We start from the raw sequence: 26409 nt of genomic DNA on the forward strand, positions 1-26409 counted from the left end.
TTTTGGACGAGGTGGATAATTGTATAATATAAGGCAGTTTATTCAGAGGTAAAGATATCTGAGAATCGCGTGCACGGACCCGTTCGTCAACCTCGTAGGGAGATATCTGAGAGCGCGCCCTAAACATTGTGTGCTGACATTTTATACAATAAAATAAAGTAGGTTGATTCTAGGAGTTCTGATCTTCTGATTGGTCCTGATGAGTTGGTCGAGGTCACTTCCATTGCATTGGCTCTGAGTCGGGTTGTCTGTCTTCAGATGTTCAGCCTAAAAGAAGGGATTTTGTGTGTGCGTGTGTTATCAGTAATAATGTGTGTGTGTGTAATAATGTGTGTGTGTGTGTGTGTGTGTTTTGGGAAAATGTTCAGCCGAAAGAGGGGATTTTGTGTGTGCGTGTGTTATCAGTAATAATGTGTGTGTGTGTGTGTGTGTTTGTGTTTGTGTGTGTCATGGGAGAACTCGTGAGTTGGAAGGACTGAGAGACCTATGGCGTGGGTGTTGTTCTTAGCCACCTGCTGACAAGGCCGACAAGATAGAAGTCTTTGTCCATTGTATTAAATCCGAAGGCCCAACACAAGATGGGTCATGCACAAAATTTTAGCCAGACCAAGCTATAACATAATATATTTACTACGACAAATCCCTCTCTTCCACGTCTCCCCAGAGACGTGACCAAGTAACAGTAAAGAAGGAAAATTTAAGACGTGACACAAGCTAACAGTGTAATTGGCAAAATAGGGAAAACTTTATCAGAAGATAAAGTTTTACATTCCCCCTCTTCACGTCTCACAAGAGACGTGACATAAAGCTTAAATGCTGCAATTTGGCAAAATAGGGAAAACTTTATCAGAAGATAAAGTTTTACATTCCCCCTCTTCACGTCTCACAAGAGACGTGACAAAAAGCTTAGATGCTATTCATCATCCAGATATCCTTGGTCAGCATCGTCAATAGCAAGCAAAGGAAACATCTGACCGTTATCTGCAGGATGCGGATCAATAGCGGTGGTTATAATCCTGGTTGTCAGCGTCCGTATGCATGGAATGCAACAGCATCCACAAAGCACTAGAATTGCAGCAAAAACAGAGATGGATACAAGTATAGAAGAAACAAGCGTTTTATATTTACCAAACGCATCCATCCAAGAGTCCCACATTGAAGTATCCACCCCTGAGTGGCTCTTCATTTTGCCATTAAGAGTTCAGTAACCCTTCCAGGGCGACAGTCAAGCTGCCATCTGTGGCTGTATTGTTGGGAATAAAGGTACAACATTGTTCACCAAACATAGCACATACTCCTCCTTTTTCAGCCAGGAGCATGTCGACAGCAATACGATTTTGGAAAGCCATGAGAGAGGTCGCAGCCAACTGGCCATGCACCGCCTCAAAACCTTGTTGTGTCCAATTGCCTAATTTTTGAACATTAAAATGGACATAATTGATTCTGTCAACATTTTTATTAATTGTGCACCACCAGCAAAATGAAGATTCAAAACCTGCGGCTACTTGGTCAATCAATTTATACTCATCTGGTACCCCCCTAGGGACCCCAATTGCATCAATGTAGGTTGGGTCCCCATGAGTAGGGCCCACAGCGCGCCTGGTCCTGGTAGGAATTAAGTCAGACACATGGGTCACCAGCTCCTGAACACCTGTTGGATACACAGAAATTGGTAGCAAAGAGAGACTAGTGCACAGGTGCCTGTGGCATTTCCAGGCAGTCCATCAAACAGATGAACGCCTCCACACCACCACCAGACATCAGCCCTGGAAACAGGTTTAAACTCAGCATTAGGCGTATAGATAAACCGACACCATCCAACAGGTACCATACCCAACAATGGTAGACCTTTCGTGAGATTAACACAGGTAAAGTTAGCTCTAGCCACCTGATAGGAAAAAATTGGTTTCTTAGTTGCTTTAGTAACCAAGGGATGAACTACGTCCCATAGTGTACAATTGCGGAAGGGTTGTCATGTTTCATGACAGACAGGAAGCATTCTGGCGTAATGGCGGCAGGGATAATGCGAAGCAATGGCCGTGCCCCCATACAAACCACACAACTCTGATGAGTCACCTTTGCCGCTTCCTCAGTCAACAAGAGCCAGTTGTTAGAAAGGCCGGAGACACCTGTAGCGGTCAGGATTACATCATCCAAAGTAGGTGGAGTGGTAAGTAAAATAATAGAATTATTCTTATTACCATTTTCATTAATAGCCTGTGCTTTTGTGTTATTAATATGACAAATTCGAACATTCCAATGGACTGGTGCAGTGGTACAGCTTACATAAGGAGCAAGTCTAAAGTCCTGGCAGCCTAATGCAATACCAGGATAGATAGTAAATTTGAGTCCTTTAGAGCTTTTTGTCAAAGTCAAGAGTTTCCTCCATTGTTTTCCTAATGTAGTAGAGGTGCAACTGGACCAGTCATAATTAGTCTCACATACCAAGTTTGTCCAAGTCCAATCGCTATGGGTGTCCCCCACTGTCATATACCAGTCCCAGTCACGGTAGTAGGAAAGGTCTCTGAAGTCTACCCACGGCACTGTCGCAGTAGTGGTAACATTAAAGGGTATACATAATGTGGTGCTTCTATACAATTGTCTGGGCCCACAGGAAAGGGGTGTTAGAGACAACTTGTCGTTTATTTACGTGGTGGCTGTGGCTTACATTCTGATCTGGGCTCAATGTGTCGGAGTGCAGGTTGATCGGACGTATGGTTGTGGCATTGATTGTGTCGTTAGGTTTACTAGTGGGTGTAATGGGTGTCTGTGTCATGTGCTGTACTGACCAGAGTATGATTCCTAGAGTAACCCCAATAGTTACAATCAGCAAAACAAGGAGTGGAGCAGAGCACCCCAGTCTCTCCCATGGTGGTCTGTCCCTCCTCTGTCTTTCCCCTCCAGTATCTGAAGATGGGAGTCTCCTCCACATATTCAGATAGTGTTGGTGTCAAGAATTTGATCCGAATTTAATGTGATTAAATCACTTCTGACTTCAGTCAGGGTTCTGGAAGGAGTTGGTGCTGGTGTACAATGTGTCAAGTGGTGCCAAGGTGCGCCTGATTTACCTTTGACCTGGACTGAGTGTGAAGTAACCTCCTTCACTTCAGTGCGGTCCAGTCCACCTGGGATCTTGCCACTTTCTCTTGTGAACCTTGATCCTTACCCAGTCGCCAACTTTTACCTTCAGCAGCGCCGGATCTCCCGTCAGCTCCCCCTCTTGGACCTTGTGAATCTGTTTGGAGAGAGCTGCAGAGAGTTCCGTTAGTTTTCTCACATATTCAGACATTACAATTTGTTGTACATCAAGGGCGGGCATATGACCTCCCTCCCTTGGTGGACCAGGCATGACTCTACCAGTCATAATCTCATGTGGAGAGAGATGGGTGCCTGCTCCTGGAGAGGCTCTCATGGCCATCAACGCCAGGGCAGAGCTTCAACCCACGTCAACTTTGAACCTGCACATACCTTGGCTATCTTAGCCTTCAAAGTTTGATTGGCGCGTTCCACGAGGCCCTGAGATTGCGGCCGGTACACAGACCCAAACTTGTGCACAATGCCGAACCTCTCCTCCACCTGTCTCAGGTGTTGGTTACTGAAATGGGACCCGTTGTCGGATCGAATTTGTCTTGGAACCCCATACCTTGGTATGAGTTCAGTCTGCAGCCACTTAATAACTGACCTAGCATCCTCACGTGCTGTTGGTATTGCCTCAACCCATTTGGAGAATCGATCTACCATTACCAATAAGTACCTTTTCCCATTAGTTACATTATCAGCCCCCCATGTCAGTGTAATCTATGCTAATGTCCTGAAAACATGCATTAGGTACTGGGTATGAACCCATGGGTGTTTGGAAAGGTTTCTTTGGGTTGTGGCTGCCACAAATGCTGCACTCATCACAAAACAAGTCTGTCATGTCCTTAATGTGTGGGTGCCACCAAATATGGGAAACCTTCTGTAAAGTTTTGAGTTTCCCTTCATGGGTGGGCCCATGAGCCTCACGTATCAGCTCGGGACAGAGATTAGCTGGGGCCACCAACCTGCCGTCATGGCATCTCCAAAGTTCATCAGGTCCTTTGGTGGCTCCCATCTGTCCCCATACCGAGTGCTCATACGGGCCCGCTGTGAATTGTAGTTCCTTTATGTGTTGGTCTGTGAGTTCTGTTCTAGCTGGTTGAGTCTGCAGCACCATCTGTCTTGGAGTGTAGCCCCCAGCTTTCTTGGCTGCTTTGTCAGCTGCGTCATTTCCCTGCTGACTTTGTTCTTGAGTTGCTGATGTCCTTTGCACTTCATGATGGCCACCTGCTCAGGTAGTGAGACTGCTTTTATCAGTCTCTCCATTTGTGCCTTGTGTTTGATCGGAAGGTTTCCTGTTGTGGTGAAGTTACGTCTGACCCATTGTGGTCCATCTGTATGGACTGCTCCATGAGCATATGCTGAGTCAGTGTAGATGTTCACAGTCTTTCCTTCAGCCTTTTCCAGGGCTTGAGTCAAACCAATGATCTCAGCTAGTTGGGCTGAGGCAGGTTGTGGGATGATGTCTGATTCCAGGGTCACGTGTGACCCGGTCTGGAAGCTGCTGTACCACTGCATATGCTGCTATGTTCCCTTCTTCTCCTCTATAGCAGCATCCATCGGTGTACAACCATAGATCAGGATTGGTAAGGGGTTCGTTTCCCAAGTCTGGTCGCAGTTTCAGTTCCTGTGCCGCCCTCTCTTCGCAGGAGTGTGCCAACCCTTCTTCTGCATTGAGTGCGTCTGCCATGTTTTTGTCGGTGTTGACAAAAGTAATGTGTGATTGGGTGCATTTATTCTGGATTTTGTTCTTTCTTTCAGCGCTGAACGTGAATTCCTTGCTCATCAGATATGCTGCAACCCCATGGTGCGTATGGATTTCCAATTTGTGGCACATTACCAGGTGGGCGGTTTTTTCAATAGCTTTTGCCACTGCAGCCACGTACCTGGAACATGTTGTCTGACCTGCTTCAATATGGTCCAACTTAGAGGAATGATACATCAGTACTCTTCTCTCCCCCTCTTGTTTCTGAAAAAGGATGGAAGAAGTGAACCCCTCCTTTTCAGAAACATCAAGATGAAATTTGTTTTTGTAGTCGGGTGCTGTCAGAGCTGCTGCCACCGAGAGATCGGTTTTTAGGAGAGCAAACGCTGTTGATGCTTCAGGTGTCCAGGTAAGTGAGGAGTGTAAGTTTCTTGGTCCTGCTTCTCTCACTATTTCTCTCAGTGGTTCAGTCCTGGATGTGTAGTCAGGGATGTGGGTACGGCTGTACCCTGTCAACCCCAGGAAGGACAACATGCCTGACACTGTGGTGGGACGTGGATGATGGAGTATGGAATCTCGGTGGGATTTCGAGAGACCAGCACCTTCTCCTGAGATTTCTCTGCCAAGGAAAAGGACAGTTCTGCGACAGGACTGGACTTTGCTCATTTTGACCTTGTAGCCTTTGACAGCCAAAGAAGTCAAGTAGGGTTTTTGTCATTTGTAGACAGAGATCAGATGTGGGAGCCCCCAGCAAAAGGTCATCTACATATTGGATGAGTATCACTCCTTCAGGGGATTTTCAATTCAGCCAGGTGTGTCTTTAGGATATGATTGAAGATTCGGGAGAACACCTGTAACCCTGTGGAAGAACCGAATACGTATACTGTTGATGTTCATATGTGAAGGCAAAGAGAGGCTGTGAAGCCTCATCCAGTGGAATGCTGAAGAAGGCATTAGCCAGATCCACAACGGTGAAGTATTGGTGTTTTGGTGAGAGATTACTCAGTGTAATGTGAGGGTCAGGGACAGGTAGGTCAATGGGTGCAGTGACGTCGTTCACTGCTCGGAAGTCTTGTACCATCCGGTATGTTTCACCTCCTGTTTTCAAGACTGGTAAGATTGGTGTGTTCCATGGAGACACAGTGCGATATATGACCACGAGCTCCCAACAACCCATCTATGGTTGGTTTGATCCCCTGGTCTGTTCAGGTTTCAGACGGGTACTGTGTTCGGTAGATAGGAATTTGATCAGGGTTGAGTAAGGTGATGGTGACTGGTGCCACCTGTAGTTGTCCAACATCAAATGGGGTGTGTGTCCATATGCCTTCATCAATGGTGGAAAGCAGTGCTTGTGATGAGGGGTGGTCTGTGTAAGGTTTACCATGGTGTCTTGGGAGAGTCAAACGTTCAGGAAGGCAATGTTCCTCTGTGTCAACTGTCATAAACCTCCACATGTTCTCAGTGGTGGCTTTGGTTATTCCTGGAGTTTGGGTGGTTTCCCACTGGAGTTTGGATGCTCTTCTGATCATAGGCCCAAGGCTCCTTGCTTCAAAACCGTTTCCAACTGCCAGTGTAACATGGGGAGCAGATTCTTCGCCCAGTAGGTACCAGGATTTCAAATGGGAAGGTAGGATAACCGGAGCAGCCACTCCTTCCTGTCCACACACTATGGTACAACATCTGATTGTTGGTGTCAGGTGCATCATGTTTTCATCCCAGTCATCGGTATATGGGTTGACATCATTATCAGTCACATTAAGTGTACAGTGGATTTCAGCTTGAGGAGTCTTGTATGGGTGAAATGTGTAAATGAGTTGTCTCAGCTGGTTGAACTTGAATTGAACCTCAGGGGTTCCTTGGCCGGATTCGATGCACTTCAACCAGTATATTTCTTGGGTCAGGGAGAGCACTGGAGTTGGGATGATGGGTAGCATCAGCACCCTAACTGGATGAACTGGTGTGGAGGTAATGGGATCAATGGAAACCTCCACACCCTTTTTCGGTAAGGTAGATTGAACATTTCAGTTTGCACAATAGGTCCCTTCCTAATAGGTTGATTGGACAGTTGGGACAATATAGGAATTGATGCTTCAAATTGGAAGGGCCCCATTGGAAGAGCAATGGTATGGTCTTAGTGCCATGTTCCCCACTAGGTGTCCTCCTTGCACCACGAACACAGGCGCTTGTACCACTGCAGGACTTAGGAATGGGTTATAAGGGTTAGTTGGAGGAGTGGGTGTGTATGCGGGTGGTGTGCTCTTCGCTTCCTGTGGCAGGGTCGGATACAGTGGTGCTGAGGGCGCTGGTATGTCACTCATGGACTGTGTCCCCACTATTGGTGTTGTCTCAGTTGTGGGTTCAATCACCACACCCATCATGTCTGGTTTCTTGTATGGGTGTGCTCGTCGTGTTTCCTCAATTGCCCACGTACCTATCCTTAGCTCAGCCTCTGCTCTCTCTCTGTGTTTAGTCCCTTCCTTCTTGAATAAGTGAGACTTATTCCTTTTCACTTCACTTTCTGTTCCTTCCCTCACTGCCTCCCCTAGCTCTATCTCCATAGAGATGAGTTGCCCTTTAGACGGGGCACCCCCGCTAAAAGTAACCTGCCTGTGTCCATTTGAGTCTCACTCCCTCCCACACTTTCTTTACTGTCTTATACTGTTCTTTCCCTCCCGCTCTATCCTGTATTCTTTGATCTAGATATTCATTAAATTTGAGTTTTGGGACGGTAGTGGTTGCCATGGTTATACAGTTTATTAGACTATCTTGGTGCTCTTAGCCCGTCACTGGCGAATCCAGCAATGTATTCTTGGCGCTGACTGAGATTTATCTCTGATGTCCCACCCTCGTACACAAAAAATGTTCAATGCTTTATTATTAGGAATTATTTTGCAAAAGGTATTATTGTTTTTCAATTATTCGAATTATTATATATTTTCCCAAAAAGGTAGGCCTATCAGAACCGCCCTTTTGGAACAATATATTAACAAACCCGAGCGCTCCCAAAACAATCATCAATTTAATCCCATGAATTATTTTGCAAAAGTTATTATTGTCTTTCAGGTACTCGAGCTATTATATACTTTCCCAAAAGGTATCAGAATCGCCCTTTTGGAAGAATACATTAACAAACCCAAAGCGCTCCTAAAATAATTATCAATCTAATTCTAGGGATTTATTTAGCAAAAGTTATTATTGTTTTTTCAGGTATTCGAGTTATTATATATTTTCCCAAAAGGTATCAGAATCGCCCTTTTGGAACAATATATTAGCAAACTCGAGCGCTCCCAAAATAATTATCAATTTAATTTTGGGAATTATTTTGCAAAAGTTATTATTGTTTTTCAGGTATTCGAGTTATTATATATTTTCCCAAAAGGTATCAGAATCGCCCTTTTGGAACAATATATTAACAAACTCAAGCGCTCCCCAAAATAATTATCAATTTAATTTTAGGAATTATTTAGCAAAAGTTATTATTGTTTTTCAATTATTCGAATTATTATATATTTTCCCAAAAGGTATCAGAATCGCCCTTTTGGAAGAATATATTAGCAAACTCAGCGCTTCCAAAACAATTATCAATCTAATTCTAGGAATTATTGAAATACCAACACCGCAAGAGGAAAAAGTTCAAGTCAGCTTTTTAGCGCAGCGGCTACATAACAGGCAAAATAGGACTCGGTGGTCCTCTTAAAAGTTATCAACTAGTTAGTCTCATGAAACGGCCAATCTTACACAACATTCAGGTTATCATTTCAACAATTACATTTTTCATTACATATCAGCATCAACACACAAATTCAGTTTAAGTTCCTCACAGTACATATAGTTGAGTGCCACGTCAACCAAATTGCCCGACTATCTGAACTTGTATTTTTATTATTTTTTTGATTCTCCTCAAGGAGACTCCCAGTCGTTTAAACCATTCAACTGGCGTCTAGTCGGGAGAACCTTTTCTGGACTTGGATTCTCACGGAATTAACTCAACCCGACTATCTGAATCTTTTTATCAAGTCACCAGATCCTTCTCTTGTGGATCAAATAAAAGGGTCCATCGCTTGTGAACCAAAAACTGTAATAGGCTTCTCACTAGAAAGCCGCATTTCAACAGGAAATAAAACCACTGTAACTAGACTTCTTCTCTTAGAGTCACATTTCAACAGTAAAAACCTAAGATTTCAGATATCAACAGCAAAAAATAAAAGGGTCCGTCTCTCGTGAACCACAACCTGTAACTAGACTCCTCCCCTAGAGAGTCACATTTCAACAGTAAGAACCTAAAAAATTCAGATATCTTTACATATGTGCCTTTTGAGTCATAATAGATATGTTATAAATTTATCAGTAATCCATACTCACGCCCAGTACTACTGATCATAATTTGGGTTTATCCTACAATACAATATGCAGATTTTGTTTTAACAGGTTCTGCTTACCTTTGTATTGACGGCCGTCTAGATCAGTTTCCTGAGGCGAGCTGGATACAAAATTTTAGCCAGACCAAGCTATAACATAATATATTTACTACGACAAAAGCCCACTATCTCAGACAGTAGACTTTTCGCACGCAGGTCTATTATCACTATTAATTCCAATTATAATAATACAAATCTTTCAATCTCCACTACAGACTGATTGCAGACTGAAATCACTGGCCTCTTTAAGAATTGGAACACTAGTCACTTTAATAATGTTTACATATCTTGCACTACTCATCTCATATGTATATACTGTATTCTATAATATTATACTGTATCTTAGTCCATGCCGCTCTGTCATTGCTTGTCCATATATGTATATATTCTTAAATTCCATTCCTTACTAGATTTGTGTGTATTGGGTATATGTTGTGAAATTGTTAGATATTTCTTGTTAGATATTACTGCACTGTCGGAGCTAGAAGCACAAGCATTTCGCTACACCCGCAATAACATCTGCTAAACACGTATATGTGACAAATGAAATTTAATTTGCGAAATATTTCACTGTGACAAAGGAATGGACCCGGGGAATAAGGTAAGCTATCTTTTTTTGTTCTACTGGTTACCTTCTATTCCCAAAAGTAAATTATTGAGGGTCTACACACATATCTAATCAGGGGTCTTGCCATCTGTTATCTGTTGTGTCTAAAGCAGTTATTCTATCACACACACGTCGTATTATAGCTTATATACTTTGAAGTCGTTTATTGTCAATAAAGCAAAAAGACACACAACAAGTCCAAAATATAAATACATATTTATTTCAAAATCACCAGGGGGTAGCTAGCCATTGACAGGAATGCTGAATTTAGTATTTTCTCAAAACTGTAAAATTGATATACATCTTAGTTATGTACAGTAATTTTGTCAATCAGTTTCAAAATAGCAAGACTGTTCGTTATCTACAAACCATGAATAGTACAGTAAAACTGTCAGTTTCACATGAAATGTGTATTTTATACAGTTTTATTCCACATGAAATGTGAATTTTATACAGTTTTATTCCACATGAAATGTGTATTTTATACAGTTTTATTCCAATAAAAACTATTGAGTTTTAAAATGCTGGTGCTAGTTTTTCCTCCTTGATCTACACGTAGGTTACCACAGTTTTCAAGTCACACATAATGGTAGAACCAAGAAATCTTCAAGTGAAGCAATTACAAAAGTTTATTATCTTACAAACTGTCTTATGTATAGCTGGAAACGTTTTAAAGTGACTGTTTTCTACCACATCAGTAACTTTCAACGGCCTACATTCAATATATTGTAATAGACTATATATGTACTGCAGCTACTTTGTATAAAATGCATTCAATCTATGTGTCAACGTTTATCTCAGAGGAAAAATCTAAGTATATGGTTTGACTTTGTCAATCTGTTGACGACATTATTGGAAGAAAGAGAGTTGTGTTAGGAGACTGTGTATGCCCTAGTTGGGTTGAAGCCTGGGTAAATGAACAACCTCACACCTGAGAAACAAAGAGAAAAAAAACAGAAAAAAATATGACAAAAGTCAAACAAAAACATATCTCCAGATCTGTGTATTAGTCAAATGAAAGCACCAGTGACATTTGCTTTATCTGCATTGAGCTGCATTAGATCCAGCCTATACTGAGACAGATCAATACAACAGATACCTAGTCAATTGTAATATTAGTGAATGGGCCCATTATTACATGGTTATGATGGACTAACGTGAGCATTGATGAATACCCAACATGGTTGCCCCTATCAAAAGCAGGTTTATACTGTATATTGAAGAGGTCTACTGTCTGACTCAATACGTGATAGACCTAGAACTTATGATGAAAAATGTATGCACTCACTAACTGTAAGTCGCTCTGGATAAGAGCATCTGCTAAATGACTAAAATGTAAAATGTAAATGAAAAGATGCAGAGAATTGATGCTACTCTAACTCTGATCAAGTTGACCAATGACAAAATTGAAGTACTGTAGTACATAATGCATTCAGGACAGAGACGGTAGAGCACAAAGCTATGGCATGCCCATCTAGAAGGGAAACAGTAAATGCTAGTCATGCAAAAAGCATCATAACATCACCCTTAGAATATACACAGGCTTTGTCAGTGCAGTATCACATTTTGACGAGTTAGCACCATCAGAAAGTAACTAAATTCGACACTGAAACAGTATGCCACAAGCATCGAGGTCGATTCCATTTCAACAGCCTTTTATCCAGGGTTTAAAATGAACTTGAATGAATAAGGTTGAATTGGAAAATTCTCTTAGAATATTACAGTTATTTTATGAAATGACACGAGTTGACCCCAACCCTGTATGCCACATTCAGAACCCCATGTGAAACAGTTATGTAAATGGTATGTAAACAACGTTTCAAAACTGTTACAGCACCAGAAACGATCTGAGGAGTGTTGTATTCTGTCAGAGCAGCTTCACCCAGAAAGTAAAGATGAGGCAATGAGAAACAACAAAGGGTTTGGTTGGTTTTCTCTCCACTTGTATAATGTATTTATACCCAGCATAAGGACAAACATAACTGTCAATCAATGCCCTAGTCAGTTAAAAAGAGAGGATAGAGATGTTGTTAGCGCCTGTAAGAAACATACAGTAATATAGTCACCATTTCTGAACAGGTTTTATGTGGTCTTTTTAGTGTCTGTATCAAAAACAGACATGTCCTATTTAAAACACTCTGGAAGTTCAGACAGTGAACCAGACCTGGGTTAAAATACTATTTCAAATATCTCAATTACTTTCACATACATTCAAAGTAATTTTTTGAAAAGACAAGTAGTTGTATTTGGAAATTTGGAAAGTATTTGAAAATACTCAAATACACTGACGCAAATACATTCCCATGCATTTAACCCAGGTATTTGAAAATAGTATTTTACATAAGTATTTGAAAATACTCTCAAATACAATTTGGTAGACTATTTGTTTTTTTACAATCAACCATTCAAATACTCAAATAAAAGTACTTATTTTGGGCTGTGTATTTTGAAAATACTCAAATACACAGAAAAAAGCATTTTAAATACCAGATACTCAAATACACATGTATTTGAACCCAAGTCTTCAGTGAACATACCGTACATGGTTATCCAGATTTATATAAATGAAGTGTCGTTGACAACAAGCACCACAATCTTTATATGCAGCATTTCATAATTGCTTAGTAAGCCTGTTTTTTGTGTGAGACTGATATGTAATTTATAATGTTAAAAATTCATTGTTGAATTAAATCATTCTACAAAAAAAAATAAACAGGTTTCACACAAGCTGTCAGATATATCTCTCTATCTGTACATATTGGAACGGGACCTTTTTCAAGTTATGAAAAATAAAAAAGTGCTTTTTCAATATGTCATCATATATCTGTACGCTTAACAAAAAGACAAAAATGATCCAGCCCAAAACAAGGTAGTAAAGTTCCTTCATGACCACCAATAGAGGAATGGAAAGAGAAGGAAAAGCACCATGCTACATGGGTACATTATTTTCACATAAAACTAGAGTAAATGTGTGTAGTCTAGTCTTACATACTGTGTAATATGTGGTCTGTTTATCGAAAGTTGCTGCTACAAATGGCACCATTATATGATCAATCATTGATAAAACTCATTTTGTTAAAAGAGCACTCTTGGCTGAAACAAAGACCATAGAGACTTGACATGAGTGTTTACTAGTGTAAAATGCTAGATGACAGCAACATTGCAGTAAACAGGCTTGCATCAAGAAATAAAATAAAAAAATATATTTAAAAAAATGATCAGAATAAATAATCACATCTTGTTTGTTCTTATTAATCAAGTTGTATTTAAAACCAATTAAAAAACCTATTTAAAATTGGTTCTGAGCACCATCTCTTTACATGAAAAACCAGACCCCAAAAATCATCATCAAACACTAAAACTCACAGTTAAAACCTCACAAACGATAGTCTTCCTCATCACTTTAAAAGCAGAGACGAAGAGAAACAAAAATAAACAGACAGACGTTTGGAAAAAGTAACACAACGAAATAACACATAAAAACGAGAGTAGAAGTGTAAAGTTGATTGAGGTAAGGCAGTAGCACAGGGTGGTGTGTGTGTGTGTAGGGTGGTGTGTGTGTGTGTGTTCAAATGTAATCGCTGTATGTGTCTGTGTGTGAGTGTGTGCTTGTGTACGTGTGTGTACATAACAGTATCATGTCCAGCGGTTGTAGGGGCCCGTGACCTGTGTCAGAGCGTAAGGGGACACAGTGACCACCCCATCCCGCGGGACAGTCACCACCTGCCGGGTAGGAACCTTCAACACCCCCTTCTTCTCCTCCGGGCCCTCCTCCTCTCCCTCCTCCTCAGGCTCCACACTCTCTCCCCCGTCCCCCTTCCCCCTCTCCCTCTTCCTCTTGACAGGGCTAACCTCTTCCAGGTCCAGGCCCATCCCCAGCCTCTCAGCCTCCTCCTCCCTCTCCCGCTCCCTCCGGGCCATCTTGGCCTCCCACATGTGCAGGCCGTGGTCGGGCTCGTTGAGGGACTTGTGCTGGTAGAAGACCAGGGAGATGCGGGTGGGGTGGCTGCGGTCGGGTCGGAGGATGGGGGTGGTGGCGTGGAGCTCTCTGCGGGCGCACTCGATCAGGATGGAACCGTGGGAGGGAGCTACCGCCACCCCGCCGATGTCACTGTCCAGGAAGTTGTGCTCACTGTCTGACCACACCTCTTCCTGTTCCTGTTTGACCTCTTCTGGGTTGGGGAAGAGAGGGGGAGGGGCCTGAGGGGGGAGATGAGGGGGATGGGGGGCACCGTGGGGGAGGTCATGACCTCCATGACCTTTAACCCCGTCCCTGACCCCCATCTCCTCCGCCGCCCTGAGGAGCCCGTTGAGTCTGCTGTGGAGGCCCTCTGGGTGGGGTAGGGGGAAGGAGAAGGAGGAGGAGGATGGAGGAGGATTGTTGTGGCCGTGGGGGGGTCTGAGGAGAGGGGAGCAGTGCACCTCGTTGGGCTCCATTTCAAACTTCCTGGGGGGGTAGTTGCCAGGGGTCCCACATCCCTCAGGGTCCGCCAGCTGCTTTCTACTGAGTCCTGGGGAGTAACCATTTACAGCCGCTCCCATTGCCTCGTAATGGAGGGGGGAACCATTGCACTGGGCCCCTGGTGGCCCTCTGTCCCTGTACTGGGGGACAGGCATGCCGGGACGATGGGGGGAAAGAGCCTCTATCCCTGGGGTGGATCTTCCTGGAGGAGTGGGGTAGGTGGAGGTGCTGTGGTGGTAAGGGCTGGGGGAGTTAGACTCTGGTGCATAGGCACCCACACTTCCTGTTGTGTAAGAGCTGTAGAAGGACTGAGGCTCTGTTTTGAAGGAGGAGGACTGATCCGCTGAAGAAGTGCTTTTGGTACCTGTAAGGTGAAATATACAAACCAGGATCAAGCTTTTTCTTGTAAGAGAAATTCAGAAAATCAATCAACCAATTTATCAATCAATCAATCAATCAATCAATCAATCAATCAATCAATTAGTAAATCATGAATAAATCAATTAATCTACCAACCAACTGATTAATCATTCATTCAACCAACCAACCAATCAACCAACCAATTAACCAACCAACCAACCAACCAACCAGAGGTCTCTACCTTTGTTGGTGCTCTCTGTCTTGACCTTGCCCGGGGTTAGTGGACTCTGTCCAGGCTTCCTGTCCTGAGCTGCAGCTTGTTTGTCAGCCTGGGCCTTCAGCTTGGCCTCCTGCTTCCTCTTACGGGCTGATTTGACCGGCTCAGCCAGCAGACGCACCTGGTGATGATATAGACATGGTCATTTAGTAAAAGCTTTTAGTAGATGTTTTTATCAAGTGGTTTGAAGTAAACACATAAATACAGCACACCCCACTGGAACAGACATCATTTACAGCACATCCCACTGGAACAGACATCATTTACAGCACATCCCACTGGAACAGACATCATTTACAGCACATCCCACTGGAACATACATCATTTACAGCACATCCCACTGGAAACAGACATCATTTACAGCACATCCCACTGGAACAGACATTATTTACAGCACATCCCACTGGAACATACATCATTTACAGCACATCCCACTGGAAACAGACATCATTTACAGCACATCCCACTGGAACAGACATTATTTACAGCACATCCCACTGGAACATACATCATTTACAGCACATCCCACTGGAACAGACATAATTTACAGCACATCCCACTGGAACATACATAATTTACAGCACATCCCACTGGGCACATATTTCATTTACAGCACATCCCACTGGAAACAGACATCATTTACAGCACATCCCACTGGAACAGACATCATTTACAGCACATCCCACTGGGCACAGACATCATTTACAGCACATCCCACTGGAACAGACATCATTTACAGCACATCCCACTGGAACAGACATCATTTACAGCACATCCCACTGGAACAGACATCATTTACAGCACATCCCACTGGAACAGACATCATTTACAGCACATCCCACTGGAACAGACTGTCACACCCTGGCTCTGGGACTCTATATGTTGAGCCAGGGTGTGTTCATTCTATGTGTTTATTTCTATGTTGGTAATTCTGTTGTGTTTATTTCTATGTTGGCTAGAGTGACTCCCAATCAGAGGCAACGAGTGTCAGCTGTCGTTGGTTGTCTCTGATTGGGAGCCATATTTATACTGTCTATTTTCCCTTTATGTTTGTGGGTTCTTGTTCCGTGTTCGGTCATTGTTACCGTGGACTTCACGAGTCGTTTCTTGTTTTGTTGATTGTGTTCTATTATCACTAAAGATAATAAAGTTAAACATGTTCGTTCATCACGCTGCGCCTTGGTCTGTTCATTACGACGATCGTGACAGAAGAACCCACCATGCAACGACCAAGCAGCGTGTCCAGGGGCAGCTCTTGGGCTGGACATGGGAGGAAGCGCCGGGAGAAGAGACGGTGGAGGCGCGCCGTAGAGAGGAGCAGGCAGCCTGGACATGGGAGGAGATATTGGACGGTAAAGGGTCCTGGACTTGGGAGGAAATCCTGGCCGGGATGGATCGCCGGCCATGGAGTGAGACAGTGGAGAGGCGCCGTAGAGAGGAGCAGCGGCGCCAAACGGGTCAACGTCGGACAGGCGAGAGGCAACCCCAGAAAATGTTTAGGGGGGGGCACACGGCATGGACGACGGGGCTGACGGAGGCAAAAAAGGGGCGGATTCAGAAGGCCACCAGGTTACGGATACACCGCCCTGTACGTCCTGTGCGGATGCCTCACACAGAGTGTGTGAGGGTAGGCATTCAGCCAGGACGGGTTGTGGCCGCTCTTCACTCCAGGTCTCCTATCCGTCTCCACAGCCCGGTTCGGCCTGTCCCTGCTCCACGCACCAAGCCTACGGTGTGCGTCGCCAGCCCAGTCCGGCCAGTCCCTGCTCCACGCACCAAGCCTACGGTGTGCGTCGCCAGCCCGGTCCGGCCTGTCCCTGCTCCACGCACCAAGCCTACGGTGTGCGTCGACAGCCCAGCCCGGCCTGTCCCTGCTCCACGCACCAAGCCTACGGTGTGCGTCGCCAGCCCAGTCCGGCCTGTCCCTGCTCCACGCACCAAGTCTACGGTGCGCGTCGCCAGCCCGGCCCGGCCTGTTCCTGCCACTCGCACCAAGTATACGGTGCGCGTCGCCAGCCCGGCCCGGCCTGTTCCTGCCACTCGCACCAAGTCTACGGTGCGCGTCGCCAGCCCGGCCCGGCCTGTTCCTGCCACTCGCACCAAGTCTACGGTGCGCGTCGCCAGCCCGGCCCGGCCTGTTCCTGCCACTCGCACCAAGTCTACGGTGCACGTCGCCAGCCCGGCCCGGCCTGTTCCTGCCACTCGCACCAAGTCTACGGTGCACGTCGCCAGCCCGGCCCGGCCTGTTCCTGCCACTCGCACTAAGCCAGGGGTGCGAGACGTCAGCCTGGTAAGGCCTGTTCCTGCTACTCGCACTAAGCCAGGGGTGCGAGACGTCAGCCTGGTAAGGCCTGTTCCTGCCACTCGCACTAAGCCAGGGGTGCGAGTCGTCAGCCTGGTAAGGCCCGTTCCTCCTCCACGCACCAAGCCAGGGGTGCGCGTCGTCAGCCTGGTAAGGCCCGTTCCTCCTCCACGCACCAAGCCAGGGGTGCGCGTCGTCAGTCCAGCACAACCCGTGCCTGGGTCACCAGCACATCCCACTGGGCACAGACATCATTTACAGCACATCCCACTGGAACAGACATCATTTACAGCACATCCCACTGGAACAGACATAATTTACAGCACATCCCACTGGAACAGACATCATTTACAGCACATCCAACTGGAACAGACATCATTTACAGCACATCCCACTGGAACAGACATCATTTACAGCACATCCAACTGGAACAGACATCATTTACAGCACATCCCACTGGGCACAGACATCATTTACAGCACATCCCACTGGAACAGACATCATTTACAGCACATCCCACTGGAACAGACATCATTTACAGCACATCCCACTGGAACAGACATAATTTACAGCACATCCCACTGGAACAGACATCATTTACAGCACATCCAACTGGGCACAGACATCATTTACAGCACATCCCACTGGAACAGACATCATTTACAGCACATCCCACTGGAACAGACATCATTTACAGCACATCCCACTGGAACAGACATCATTTACAGCACATCCCACTGGGCACAGACATCATTTACAGCACATCCCACTGGGCACAGACATCATTTACAGCACATCCCACTGGGCACAGACATCATTTACAGCACATCCCACTGGGCACAGACATCATTTACAGCACATCCCACTGGAACAGACATCATTTACAGCACATCCCACTGGGCACAGACATCATTTACAGCACATCCCACTGGAACAGACATCATTTACAGCACATACCACTGGGCACAGACATCATTTCAATGTCTAGTTTGGATTTACATTTGGTTGAATTTCACCATTTAGGTTAAAAGTTGGGTGAAAAAAATACGGAATTCCTTTACGTTGATGACTTTTTGCAAATCCAATCAGTTTTCCATGTGGATTCAACATCATCACATTGATTTTTTTGTTGTTGAAATGACATGGAAACAACGTTGATTCAACCAGTTTTTGCCCAGTGGGATGTGACTCGTGCAAGATCAAACCCAAAACTCTCCTATTGACATGGCCTTGACGCCAACTAATTTAAATCCCGAAGCGTGCAAGGGTGACCAACCCTCCTCCTGGGGAGCAACTGGAGGTTGATTAGTAGAATAAAGTGTGTTAGAGCAGGGCTGGAACAAAAGCCTGCATACCCAGTAACTACAAGTGGAATATTGGCCACCCTGTGTAACAGCCCCAGCCTCCTGGTTCTCCTGGTCGCTACAGGGGGTAAGAACCGATTTAGGGTGAAGTTGTCCCTAGATGCTGATCTCTCGGGTCAGTTTCGCATTTTCTCCACTAATGGTTACTGTTAGGATTAGGGAAGAGGAAGCTGCTCCTAGATCTGTATCTAGGGGGAACTTAGGAAAGCGTAGGAACCTACCTCTCTGGGGAAGGCTGACAGCACCTGCAGGGCTCCAGTCTGGATCTTGTCCCACTGGCCATGGACACGGCCAAACTCATCCCTCTGTGAGATCTTATAGAGGGGTAGGACGTGGAGTTGTTCGTCCTCAGGGATGTTACGCACCGCACGGTTGTCCTCCTTGGTTAAAGTGCAAACCTGCAGGAGGGTCAGACAACAATACATTTTACATGAATGGAAAAGACTAACACAATATCTGGGAGTTTATAGTATCTTGGTTGAAGTGAAAACACATGAGGTTACCAAAAAGGGCATGACATCTCATATCAATTTTTGTTTCCATTATGGACACATTTTAATGATTTGATAGTGACATTTGTGTTTCCGCTATGGAAACCTTTAAATATTTGATACTGTCATTTGTGTAAGATAAAGTAGAATTCTGCCCCCAATGGCCCAGTTACAGTATGTCCATTAACGCACAATACACAACCACAACACTAACTCTCAATGGTGTTGTCCATTAACACCACACTAACTCTCAATGGTGTTGTCCATTAACACAACACTAACTCGCAATGGTGTTGTCTATTAACACAAGACTAACTCTCAATGGTGTTGGCCATTAACACCACACTAACTCTCAATGGTGTTTCCATTAACACAACACTAACTCTCAATGGTGTTGTCCATTAACACCACACTAACTCTCAATGGTGTAGTCCATTAACACCACACTAACTCTCAATGGTGTTGTCCATTAACACCACACTAACTCTCAATTGTGTTGTCCATTAACACCACACTAACTCTCAATGGTGTTGTCCATTAACACCACACTAACTCTCAATGGTGTTGTCCATTAACACCACACTAACTCTCAATGGTGTTGTCCATTAACACCACACTAACTCTCAATGGTGTTGTCCATTAACACAACACTAACTCTCAATGGTGTTGTCCATTAACACCACACTAACTCTCAATGGTGTTGTCCATTAACACCACACTAACTCTCAATGGTGTTTTCCATTAACACAACACTAACTCTCAATGGTGTTGTCCATTAACACAACACTAACTCTCAATGGTGTTGTCCATTAACGCAACACTAACTCGCAATGGTGTTGTCCATTAACACCACACTAACTCTCAATGGTGTTGTCCATTAACACCACACTAACTCTCAATGGTGTTGTCCATTAACACCACACTAACTCTCACTGGTGTTGCCCATTAACACAACACTAACTCGCAATGGTGTTGTCCATTAACACAACACTAACTCTCAATGGTGTTGTCCATTAAAATACTGGCACAAGAAGCAAGTGTGTGTAAGTATCTGTGTCTGTGTTTCTCTCTGTGTGCGCGAGTGAGCGAGTGTGTGTATATACCAACAATGATGAGACAGCCTACAGGGAGGAGGTTAGAGCCCTGGCGGTGGTGCCTGGAAAATAACCTCTCCCTCAACGTCAACAAAACAAAGGAGCTGATCGTGGACTTCAGGAGACAGCAGAGGGAGCACGCCCCCATCCTCCTCGACGGGCCGCAGTGGAGAGGGTCAAAAGCTTCAAGTTCCTCGGCATGCACATCACTGAGGACCTGAACTGGTCTCACCACACCGACATTGCAGTGAACAAGGCGCAACAGTGACTCTACAACCTCAGGCAGCTTAAGAAATTCCCTCATAAACTTCTACAGATGCACCACTGAGAGCATTCTGTCAAGGCTCCATCACTGCCTGGTACGGCAACTGCACCGCAATCGAACACATGGCTCTCCAGAGTGTGGCTCAGTCAGCCCAACGCATCACTGGTGGTACGCTGCCTGCCCTCCAGGACATTTACAGCACTCGGTGTCAAAGGAAGGCCAAGAAGATCATTAAGGACCTCAGTCACCTGAGCCACGGACTGTTCACTCGCCTACCGTCTGACAGACAGAGACAGTACAGGTGCATCAGAGCCGGGACTGAGAGACTGTTGAACAGCTTCTATTACCAGCCCATCAGACTGTTGAACAGCTTCTATTACCATCAGACTGTTGAACAGCTTCTATTACCATGCCATCAGACTGTTGAACAGCTTCTATTACCAGACCATCAGACTGTTGAACAGCTTCTATTACCAGCCCATCAGACTGTTGAACAGCTTCTATTACCAGACCATCAGACTGTTGAACAGCTTCTATTACCATCAGACTGTTGAACAGCTTCTATTACCAGACCATCAGACTGTTGAACAGCTTCTATTACCACCAGACTGTTGAACAGCTTCTATCACCAGGCCATCAGACTGTTGAACAGCTTCTATTACCACCAGACTGTTGAACAGCTTCTATTACCAGACCATCAGACTGTTGAACAGCTTCTATTACCAGCCCATCAGACTGTTGAACAGCTTCTATTACCAGACCATCAGACTGTTGAACAGCTTCTATTACCATCAGACTGTTGAACAGCTTCTATTACCAGCCCATCAGACTGTTGAACAGCTTCTATTACCACCAGACTGTTGAACAGCTTCTATCACCAGGCCATCAGACTGTTGAACAGCTTCTATTAACATCAGACTGTTGAACAGCTTCTATTACCAGCCCATCAGACTGTTGAACAGCTTCTATTACCATCAGACTGTTGAACAGCTTCTATCACCAGGCCATCAGACTGTTGAACAGCTTCTATTAACATCAGACTGTTGAACAGCTTCTATTACCATGCCATCAGACTGTTGAACAGCTTCTATTACCAGACCATCAGACTGTTGAACTGCTTTTATTACCAGCCCATCAGGCTGTTGAACAGCTTCTATCACCAGACCATCAGACTGTTGAACAGCTTCTATTACCATCAGACTGTTGAACAGCTTCTATTACCATGCCATCAGACTGTTGAACAGCTTCTATTACCAGACCATCAGACTGTTGAACAGCTTCTATTACCAGCCCATCAGACTGTTGAACAGCTTCTATTACCATCAGACTGTTGAACAGCTTCTATTACCATCAGACTGTTGAACAGCTTCTATTACCATCAGACTGTTGAACATCTTCTATTACCATCAGACTGTTGAACAGCTTCTATTACCAGACCATCAGACTGTTGAACAGCTTCTATTACCATCAGACTGTTGAACAGCTTCTATTACCAGCCCATCAGACTGTTGAACAGCTTCTATTACCATCAGACTGTTGAACAGCTTCTATTACCATCAGACTGTTGAACAGCTTCTATTACCAGACCATCAGACTGTTGAACAGCTTCTATTACCAGCCCATCAGACTGTTGAACAGCTTCTATTACCAGACCATCAGACTGTTGAACAGCTTCTATTAACATCAGACTGTTGAACAGCTTCTATTACCATCAGACTGTTGAACAGCTTCTATCACCAGGCCATCAGACGGTTGAACAGCTTCTATTACCATCAGACTGTTGAACAGCTTCTATTACCATGCCATCAGACTGTTGAACAGCTTCTATTACCAGACCATCAGACTGTTGAACAGCTTCTATTAACATCAGACTGTTGAACAGCTTCTATTACCATCAGACTGTTGAACAGCTTCTATCACCAGGCCATCAGACTGTTGAACAGCTTCTATTATCAGACCATCAGACTGTTGAACAGCTTCTATTACCATCAGACTGTTGAACAGCTTCTATTACCAGACCATCAGACTGTTGAACAGCTTCTATTACCATCAGACTGTTGAACAGCTTCTATTACCAGGCCATCAGACTGTTGAACAGCTTCTATTACCAGACCATCAGACTGTTGAACAGCTTCTATTACCAGCCCATCAGACTGTTGAACAGCTTCTATTACCAGACCATCAGACTGTTGAACAACTTCTATTACCATCAGACTGTTGAACATCTTCTATTACCATCAGACTGTTGAACAGCTTCTATTACCATCAGACTGTTGAACAGCTTCTATTACCAGACCATCAGAGTGTTGAACAGCTTCTATTACCATCAGACTGTTGAACAGCTTCTATTACCAGACCATCAGACTGTTGAACAGCTTCTATTAACATCAGACTGTTGAACAGCTTCTATTACCATCAGACTGTTGAACAACTTCTATTACCAGATCATCAGACTGTTGAACAGCTTCTATTACCATCAGACTGTTGAACAGCTTCTATTACCAGCCCATCAGACTGTTGAACAGCTTCTATTACCAGCCCATCAGACTGTTGAACAGCTTCTATTACCAGACCATCAGAGTGTTGAACAGCTTCTATTACCAGCCCATCAGACTGTTGAACAGCTTCTATTACCAGACCATCAGACTGTTGAACAGCTTCTATTACCAGCCCATCAGACTGTTGAACAGCTTCTATTAACATCAGACTGTTGAACAGCTTCTATTACCATCAGACTGTTGAACAGCTTCTATTACCATCAGACTGTTGAACAGCTTCTATTACCATCAGACTGTTGAACAGCTTCTATTACCAGACCATCAGACTGTTGAACAGCTTCTATTACCAGCCCATCAGACTGTTGAACAGCTTCTATTACCAGACCATCAGACTGTTGAACAGCTTCTATTACCAGCCCATCAGACTGTTGAACAGCTTCTATTAACATCAGACTGTTGAACAGCTTCTATTACCAGACCATCAGACTGTTGAACAGCTTCTATTACCATCAGACTGTTGAACAGCTTCTATTACCATCAGACTGTTGAACAGCTTCTATTACCATCAGACTGTTGAACAGCTTCTATTACCATCAGACTGTTGAACAGCTTCTATTAACATCAGACTGTTGAACAGCTTCTATTACCAGACCATCAGACTGTTGAACAGCTTCTATTACCATCAGACTGTTGAACAGCTTCTATTACCATCAGACTGTTGAACAGCTTCTATTACCATCAGACTGTTGAACAGCTTCTATCACCAGACCATCAGACTGTTGAACAGCTTCTATTACCATCAGACTGTTGAACAGCTTCTATCACCAGACCATCAGACTGTTGAACAGCTTCTATTACCATCAGACTGTTGAACAGCTTCTATTACCAGACCATCAGACTGTTGAACAGCTTCTATTACCATCAGACTGTTGAACAGCTTCTATCACCAGACCATCAGACTGTTGAACAGTCATCACTGGCCGTCTACCAGGTGATGCAAACACATTCACACAAAACACGCACACACACAAGCTATCAAACACACACACACACACACACATACACAAACACACACACATAGCCAACGCTAATGTCCCATGTTTTTATATTGTTATTCATTTTTGTCTTTGGTCTTTTTTATTTGTCATTTCTTTTTTGACCCCTTTTTCTCCCCAAGAGGTAGTTACAGTCTTGTCCCATCTTGTCCCATCGCTGCAACTCCCGAGAGCCATGCGTCGTCTGAAACACGACCCCGCCAAGTCGCACTGCTTCTTGACACACTGCCCGCTTAACCCGGAAGCCAGCCGCCATTGTGTTGGAGGAAACACTGTAGAGCTGGCGACCGTAGTCAACGCCACAAGGAGTCGCTAGAGCACGATGGAACAAGGACATCCCAGCCGGCAAAACCCTCCCCTAACCCAGACGACGCTGAGCCAATTGTGCACCGCCTCATGGGTCTCCCAGTCGCGACACAGCCCGGGATCGAACCCGGGTCTGTAGTGACGCCTCTAGCACTGATCAGTGCCTTAGACCGCTGCGCCACTCGAGAGGCCTAATGTCCCATGTTATAGAGACATTAAACCACTGGACACTCCCGGTTTACACTGTGTATTTAAATACTGTATTCTCGACATACCTGTAGCTCATTCTAATATTTATACTATTGTACATCGCATTTTAGTGACACCTTATACACACCGCAGTTCACTCTAATATATCTACTGCTGTACATATCATTCTTAGTATATCTTGTATAAATTAATCCAGTGTAGATACTTAAAGATTGCATTTGGACTACTGTTACAGTGTTATTTGGGTTATTAATTGGATCCGTTCCAACATTTCTTTCTTTCTAAATTTGTTTAATTATCTGTGACATTTTACTGAATTTAGGAGCTAGTAACATAAGCATTTCGCTGCACCCGCTATAACATCTTCTAAACTGTATACGGGACCAATAAATTTTGATTTGATTTAATCTGTGTCTATGTTTCTGTTTGTTTGACAGAGAATATGTGTGTGTGTGTGTGCATGTGAATGTGAATCAAGTCATGTGAGCAGCTTACCACAGTGCTGCCGTTGTTCATGTTCTGTGTGTCTTTGTGAGCGTGGGCGCAGAAATCCACACATGCTGTGACCCCGGAGAAAGGTCGGCCCGCCCTCCGACCCAGCCTGCAGTCCTGGCCCGCCTGCTCCAGATCCACCTGGTTTTGGAAAGCCTCCGGGGCCAGTCTCTGGTAGACAGGACCCAGGTCTGTAGCCAGGTTCTGCAGACGATGCTCCAGCTTCTCCTCCTGAACAACACACAGACAGACACAGATCAGAGGTAGAGTGGGACAAATACGAATAGGAACAGATGTTAAAGGAGAATCCCAGAAATGTTTCAGCCACTGTTGTCCTCGTCTGACTTTGGTTGTCATACCCACCTGAGGCCACTAGGTGGTGTCTATTAACCATTTTAACATGCCAAGAAGACTATTCACTGAGGAATATCTATTCTAAACCATTGTTTGTAAAGCTAGAACAAGACTTAGATTAGCAAAGCAAAGAGCTAGGGTCTAGGCATATAGGGAAGGGGCTAGGGTTTATTTTCTGACCAGGCTCTCAAATCAATTCCTGGAGCGCCACATTGTCTGCTGCTTTATCGCTGTTTCCCTTAACCTTAAGATAGCTCTGACCTGACCAAATTCACTTAGAAATGTCAGTTATAGATCTGTCAGTCTCATTGAAAGCAAGTCTAAGAAGCGGTAGATCTGTTCTATGTGCAGTATTTCTATGCTTCCCATTCTTAAGTTTCGTTTTGGCGTCTTTTACTTTCGGTTTTGTACACCAGCTTCAAACAGCTGAAAATACAATATTTTTGGTTATGGAAAATATATTTCACAGCGGTTTAGATGGTACATTGATTCTCGACACTATACTTGCTTGTTTTGTCACATAAACTAAAATTAGGCGAACGATTTGAATTTTAGCAACCAGGAAATGGCAGAGCGATTTCTGCATAGTGCATCTTTAATTAGGCAAATAAGTGCAAGGATGAAAATCTGCTGCCACTGTGGCTGGCCCTAGAGGACTGGAGTTTGACACAGTTTGACTGGAGTGTCCTGGTCCTAACCTCCTGCGGTACGTCTCCCAGCAGGCGGAACTTGCGGGGGATCTTGCTGCGGGCGAACTTGCAGCCGTTGAAGTACATACTCCAGGAACAGCCGAAGGAGAAGGAAGCGCCGCAGGTGTCCGGGTCCACACCCTGGCAAGCACACGTCCGACTGGAGAGAGAGGAGGAGGGGAGAGAGATGGGGAGAGGGAGAGATGAGGAGGGAGAGAGATGGGGAGAGGGAGGAGAGAGATGAGGAGGGAGAGAGATGGGGAGAGGGAGGAGAGAGATGAGGAGGGAGAGAGATGGGGAGAGGGAGGAGAGAGAGGAGGAGGGAGATAGATGGGGAGGGAGAGGAGGGAGAGAGATGGGGAGGGAGAGAGATGAGGAGGGA

The 26409-nt window shown here is 44.6% G+C and overlaps 1 protein-coding gene across 2 annotated transcripts in view; it reads right to left on the bottom strand.

Moving 5' to 3' along the window:
- Positions 1 to 10005: 10005 nt before the first annotated feature.
- The window catches only part of LOC121553401 (methylcytosine dioxygenase tet3-B-like), a 108414-nt gene continuing 92010 nt past the window's right edge, over positions 10006 to 26409 (bottom strand). For both annotated transcript variants that reach the window (XM_045211556.1, XM_041866479.2), the window contains 5 exons: positions 26037 to 26187; positions 24988 to 25215; positions 18795 to 18971; positions 14872 to 15028; positions 10006 to 14634 (listed from right to left, as the gene is read on the bottom strand). In XM_045211556.1, the coding sequence (XP_045067491.1) occupies positions 13445 to 14634; positions 14872 to 15028; positions 18795 to 18971; positions 24988 to 25215; positions 26037 to 26187 (1903 nt within the window). In that variant the 3' untranslated portion in view covers positions 10006 to 13444. The remainder of the gene's footprint in view (positions 14635 to 14871; positions 15029 to 18794; positions 18972 to 24987; positions 25216 to 26036; positions 26188 to 26409) is intronic.

This window comes from Coregonus clupeaformis, chromosome 37, assembly GCF_020615455.1.
Source record: "Coregonus clupeaformis isolate EN_2021a chromosome 37, ASM2061545v1, whole genome shotgun sequence".
NCBI classification, from domain to species: domain Eukaryota; kingdom Metazoa; phylum Chordata; class Actinopteri; order Salmoniformes; family Salmonidae; genus Coregonus; species Coregonus clupeaformis.